Source organism: Sitodiplosis mosellana, unplaced genomic scaffold, assembly GCF_009176505.1.
Source record: "Sitodiplosis mosellana isolate CC-2019 unplaced genomic scaffold, AAFC_SMos_1.0 Smas_scaffold_6197, whole genome shotgun sequence".
NCBI classification, from domain to species: Eukaryota; Metazoa; Arthropoda; class Insecta; order Diptera; family Cecidomyiidae; genus Sitodiplosis; species Sitodiplosis mosellana.
In genome coordinates, this window is record NW_022601438.1 from 6,495,975 (window position 1) to 6,501,974 (window position 6,000).

The following is a 6,000-nucleotide window of genomic DNA, read 5'->3' on the forward strand; positions in this document are numbered from 1 at the left end:
TGCGAAAAATAAGTTTTCTATAAAAGAAGCATCAGCACCAACCAAATCAAGAGCAAAGAGCTAGCGTAACAAAAAAAAGAACGAGCGGGAAAAAAGGAAGCAGACAAAAGCTGATCCAAGCTGAAAATCAACGGGAGGGTTGTGGCTCCAAAAGCCAAAACAGCTTTAAGGATGAAAGTATTTGGGAAATGCGATGCGAAACGGGAAATGATATATTGTGGGCTAAACACACACACACAACAACAGCACGGTAGTTGCTGTGATTGAACTCTGATCCTCGGCATACGATGTGAGCAAGAGCAGCAACGATGAACGATAACAGCGACTCTTATGATTCGATGTTAAATCTTAACCACGCCCACTGCTTCAAACGATGGTACTTGTCGTGTGTTTGTTTGTGTTTTTTTCTACTTCTTTCGTTTTGTTTCCCGCTACACTCGGCTCTCTAAACCATATTGACTGCGTAGAGAGAGGTGGAGTCGACGTCATGTGTATGTACGGCCAACGTACACAGCAAACGTGCAGCGGATGCTGCTGTACACATAACGTAGTTACGTATATTTATATAGACAGAGATACGTTGCGATTATGATGTTCCCCGTTTAGCACCACACATAAATATAGCAAGCTCAATGTTTCGATTTATTTTGGATGAGAGCGAGCGAGCGAGCGAGAATGATGGGCTGACGAGTATATACACACGTATACATGTTGTTGAATTGTATCTATCGCCAATTGAAGCGAGATGTGCCAACTGAAGGCAATATGGATGGATGGATGGATGGATGATAGCGTATTCTTTAGCCGCCACACTGTGCTGCTGCCACTTGAATTTTGTTTGTTCGATGGATGTTGTTGGCGGACGACGACGGCAGCACCCGATAATATTAGATTTATTTTTTATTTTTTACTTTTCACCATTTGCCATCAACGCGCAACCATTACAGAACAATGGGTATATGGCAGCCAAGCGAGCGAGAGGGTGAGCGAGTGAGCCAATGTGTGCGCAGACAAACAACCGGATAGCGCTTCAGCTATGGCTACTGCTGCTCCTGCTAACCAGCAATCAAATTAGAGCGCCAGGAATCGGGTGGCAAAACGCAGAGCCATAAAATGAATGTGAAAGTAAAGTCGACACACACAAAACTAAAGATTGAAAAACAAATGAAGATCAGAATTGGATAAACGATAAATAACGAGCAGCTCTCTATAGCAGCAGCAATCGCAGCACCTCTAATTCGCTCTTTATGTCGTTGCCATGGATGTCGTTGTCGATATTTGTTTCCATTTTATAAGTATTGGCATGCGGAATCAGCGGCGTAAATGAGATTAGATGGAAACTTAGCACTTCACTCACTATGTATTCCAATTGTCTATGTGTGAGCGCGTTGTTTTTTATTTCGCCCTTCACATCTCACAATCATCGCGTCGAATCATTTGGCAAACATAGACCGAAATATTAAAAACACACAATTTCCATTCAATGAAGAAGTTTGAAAATTTTTGTTCTGGGATTTCGTTCAATTTGCACACGCTTAATTTTCTATTTGTTATTTTTGATATGACTTCTGTTAGCCACATTATTCTCGAAAAGAGAGATCAAGACCGAATGGAATGCGTAAATTGAACATGTTGTGTGTATTTTTTTTTCACACGTTTTGTGAATGGAATTGATGCACACGCGCCACGTTCATCTCTTGCAATTGGCAGCGGCAGCGATCGAAATACCAATAATTCGAAAACAAAACTCACTGTGCAAACAAAACAATCTGATGGATTGACGTAAATGGAAATGATTCTTGAAGCAAAAACAAAATTCGCAGACTTTTTTTCCCTTTCAATTCTCGTTGTAGTCAGACTTGTTTATATCTCTCTCAAAAAAAAAGAAGAAGAAGAAGACAACCGATTTTTCAGACGAGATATGGTTGTGTGCTGTGAATGCTGTAAATGGATGGGGAATTTGGATTGCAATGAAAGATTTTCTTTGTTTTTTTTTTTTAATTCAATGCTTTAAATTTTTTTATTGATTGATACGAAATGGGTTCAGGTTGATAGAATTGATATGACATTATGGTATTATTTCATTAAACGATGAACGATGATCCATTGTGTTGGCCGAAATCAGTTCTGTCAGTTGGTTGGGTTCAATCAATATTTTGCTGGAGCTGGTGCGTAGGCAGCGGCTGGTGGAGCTGAGCGAAAAAAGACAAACAAGTTGGAATTAGTCAAAGTCATTTCGGAAAATTTAATCGACAAAAAGAATTGTTTGAAATTTGTGAGAAGTGTTGTTCTCAAAACAGAAACATTCATTAGTTTGATTGAAAATATTCATTGAATTGGTTCAATTGTTAGCATGAGCGAAAAATGTTGAAAATTCTTACCGTATGCAGGCTTAGCAGCGTATGGGGCTGGGGCTGGGGCATAAGGTGCTGGTGCAGGGAAGGTTATAAAAAAAAAAACGAAAAAAAAAACAAATTAGTCTTTATAGTAAGATAACATTAAACTTCAATGAAGTGAAACGTTGCTGTCTTCGTGATCAAGTCTTACCTGGTGGAGGTGGTGAGCATCCAACGGTCGAAACAGATGGGGCGCAGCCAACTAGCAAGTTTTGTCCGCATGGCACTGCTGGTGGTGGACTTGGGTAGGTGTATGGCATTGGTGGGCTTGGATAGACAACAGCTGGTGGTGCTATTTGAACGAATGGGAGAGAAATCGAAGTGTCAAATTAGTTGGAAATTTTTGAGAAAAAAAATATGGTTGATGAGTTTTGAAACATGAAAGGAGTGTTATTCTTACCGTAAGCTGCAGCTGCTGGGTAGGCTGGGGCTGCTGGGTAAGCTGCAAACAAGAAGGGGATCACAAATTAATACAATTGAATGGAAATAGAAAAAGAACAAGAACTACTTTTGGGGAAAAAGATGTTGAATTTTAATTACCTGGTGCTGATCGCTTGTAACCGTGTGAGTTATAGCCAGAGCTGTATGATGGTTTTGGTGCGTAAGCTATAAATAAAACGAAAAAAGTGAAAATGTTATTATTGATATTGATGGTTTCGTTAGAAAAAAACATAACGCTTGATTTCAATTAAACACTAGTTGGCCTAAACGCTTGTTTGATCATTCGACATGATTGTTTCATTCGTTTGTTCGGTTCAAATCACATTTTTTTTACATTTAATTTTCCAATGTAAAAAAACTTGGTTCGAACTGAACAACAAACTAACACAATTCCGAACGAAAGAACGTTCGAAGCCAAAGCTACACTTTATAAACAGTAGATTCAAGTCGAAAATTTTCACTTGCATTTTGGTGCATAAGCTGGAGCGGGATATTCTGGTGCGGCGTAGGCTTTTTTGATTGAAAAAAGAAAAAAAAATGAAACAAGTTAGTGTGATCAATGTATAAAAAGTTGATCATCATGAAGTTATCGACAAGCATATGGGAGAAAGGAATCTATCTCGTGATGAATGAATTACCTTTTGGTGAAGCGTAGACAGGGGCTGGAGCTGAATAAAATAATGAAAAAGTAGAATAAATTGAAATAAGTCATTGATCAGGCAATATTTGTCACTTTGTTGTATCAATTCTAAATTGAATTGGTTCGGTATGAGCAAAAACGTTGATATTCTTACCGTATGCAGGCTTAGCGGCGTATGGTGCTGGAGCAGAAGCGTAAGCAGGGGCTGGAGCTAAGCGAAAAACGAATAAAAAAACAAACAAGTTCCAATCAGTTAAAGTCAATTCGGAACTATGAGAAATTCAGTTGAAAACGAAAAAGTGAAATGTTGATATTCTTACCGGCGTAGGCTGGTTTTGGAGCATAAGGTGCAGGAGCATAAGCTGGTGCAGGTGGACTATAAGCTGGTGCAGCTAAAATGAAAAAGACGAACGATTAGTCGATGTTTGGCACTTTGTTGTTTCGATTCTGAATTGAATTGGTGCGATTGTCGGTATCAACAAAAACGTTGATATTCTTACCGTATGCAGGCTTAGCGGCGTATGGTGCTGGGGCAGGAGCGTAAGCTGGAGCTAAGCGAAAAACGAAGAAAAGACAAACAAGTTGCAATTAGTTAAAGTAATTTTGAAATTTTGGAAAATTCAATTGACAGAAAGAATTGTGTGAAATTTGAAAACGATTGTGAGTATTGCTGTTTTCTGAACAGAAACATTCATTAGTTTGATTGAAATTATTCATGTTTGATTTTGAAATGGGAAAAAAAAACATAAATATAGTGAATGAATAGCAACTCATAGCTACCTGGAGAGTAGGCAGGGGCTGGAGCTAAACGAAATAATAAAAAAAGTGAAATAAATTGAAATTAGTCATTGATCAGTCGATATTGGCCATTTTTTCGTTTCAATTCTAGCTTGAGATGGTTCGATTGTGGGAATGAGCAAAAACGATGATATTCTTACCGTATGCATGGTTAGCGGCGTATGGTGCTGGAGCAGGAGCGTAAGCAGGGGCTGGAGCTAAGTGAAAAACGATGGAAAAACAAACAAGTTGCAATTAGTTAAAGTCATTTGGAACTATGAAAAATTCAATTGTAAAAGAAAAATTGAAATGTTGATATTCTTACCGGCGTAGGCTGGTTTCGGAGCATACGGGGCAGGTGCTGGAGCGTAAGCTGGAGCTAGTGAAGAAAAGATGAACAAGTTGCAATTAGTTAAATTTGTAATTTCGGAAAATTGACCAAAACAATTGTTTGAAGTGCAGTTTTCAATAGGGAATAAATAGCATTTCATAGTTACCTGGAGCGTAGGCAGGGGCTGGAGCTAAACGAAATGATGGAAAAAATAAAATAAATTGAAATTAGTCATTGATCAGTCGATATTGGCCATTTTTTCGTTTCAATTCTAGCTTGAGTTGGTTCGATTGTGGGAATGAGCAAAAACGATGATATTCTTACCGTATGCATGGTTAGCGGCGTATGGTGCTGGAGCAGGAGCGTAAGCAGGGGCTGGAGCTAAGCGAAAAACGAAGAAAAAACAAACAAGTTCCAATTAGTAAAGTAATTTTGAAATTTTGGAAAATTCAATTGACAGAAAGTATTGTGTGAAGTTTGAAAACGATCGTGTTTTCAATACGGAATGAATAGCATTTCATAGTAACCTGGATAAGCTGGTGCTGGTGGGCTGTATGCTGGTGCTGGTGGGCTGTATGCTGGTGCAGCTAATGGAAAAGACGAACGATTAGTCTTGATAGAATTGGTTCACTTGTCGACATAAGCGGAAACTTTGATATTCTTACGTGCGTATGATGCTGGTGCTGGTGCTGGGTATGCTAAATTATTAGACAAATAAAAGAGAGCGACACGATTAGCACAGTTTCTTCAGCGATGTGAATATTTGGATAAGCACAGTTCATATTCGTAGCGACACATACCTGGTGGAGCATAAACGGATCCGAGCATCTCCGATTCAGATCCCATTAACTACAATCAGAAAACAAACACAAAAATAGAAACAATTAGTCGAGAGAAAAAACTCAGAAAAACATTAAAAAAAAAAATGAAACACGAATCACTGTGTTCACAAGCGCACACACACACACACCTCTTGTTGATCAGCAACATGTTGGAATGGTTCAAGTTCACTGGTTTCAAAATCAAACTCTTGGGCACGGGTGGCGGCGAGAATGATGCCAACAAAGGCAAAAGCAACGATTAAGAACTTCATTGTAGCACAAAGACACAAGTCACAAATCAACTGTACACCTTAAAGTTAATGATTGAACTGATTGTCCTGGTGCCGTGACTGCCTTTATATATGCTGCACTTTCTTTAATTGTCAGCAAAAATTGCCTGACCAATGCACAAAAAAAAACCAAATGCATTCATAACAAATCGCGTACTCATCGGCTACGATGAAGAAAAAAACGCGCGCACACACACACACGATCGGTGTCACTGACATCGATACTTGACTTTGCTTATTCACAGTTCAACAGCACATGAACAGGGTAGAAAAAAAAATTGAAATTCGATCAACAAAAAACATG

General features: G+C 38.9%; 2 protein-coding genes across 2 annotated transcripts; both read right to left on the reverse strand.

Annotated features, from left to right (window-relative positions):
* Positions 1-1,978: 1,978 nt before the first annotated feature.
* LOC129577102 (vitelline membrane protein 15a-2-like) lies at positions 1,979-3,069 on the reverse strand. Its single transcript, XM_055463565.1, has 5 exons — positions 2,937-3,069; positions 2,797-2,838; positions 2,548-2,688; positions 2,382-2,429; positions 1,979-2,192 (listed from the first exon to the last, which is right to left on the reverse strand). Exons 1-5 carry the CDS (start codon positions 3,067-3,069, stop codon positions 2,149-2,151), a joined length of 408 nt encoding a protein of 135 aa, XP_055319540.1. The 3' UTR covers positions 1,979-2,148.
* Positions 3,070-3,294: 225 nt separating this feature from the next.
* LOC129577104 (uncharacterized) lies at positions 3,295-5,753 on the reverse strand. The gene is made up of 14 exons (XM_055463566.1): positions 5,556-5,753; positions 5,386-5,434; positions 5,251-5,283; positions 5,113-5,172; positions 4,910-4,966; positions 4,752-4,775; positions 4,580-4,633; positions 4,416-4,472; positions 4,258-4,281; positions 3,978-4,028; positions 3,798-3,869; positions 3,632-3,688; positions 3,476-3,505; positions 3,295-3,347 (listed from the first exon to the last, which is right to left on the reverse strand). Exons 1-14 carry the CDS (start codon positions 5,676-5,678, stop codon positions 3,295-3,297), a joined length of 744 nt encoding a protein of 247 aa, XP_055319541.1. The 5' UTR covers positions 5,679-5,753.
* Positions 5,754-6,000: the final 247 nt, after the last annotated feature.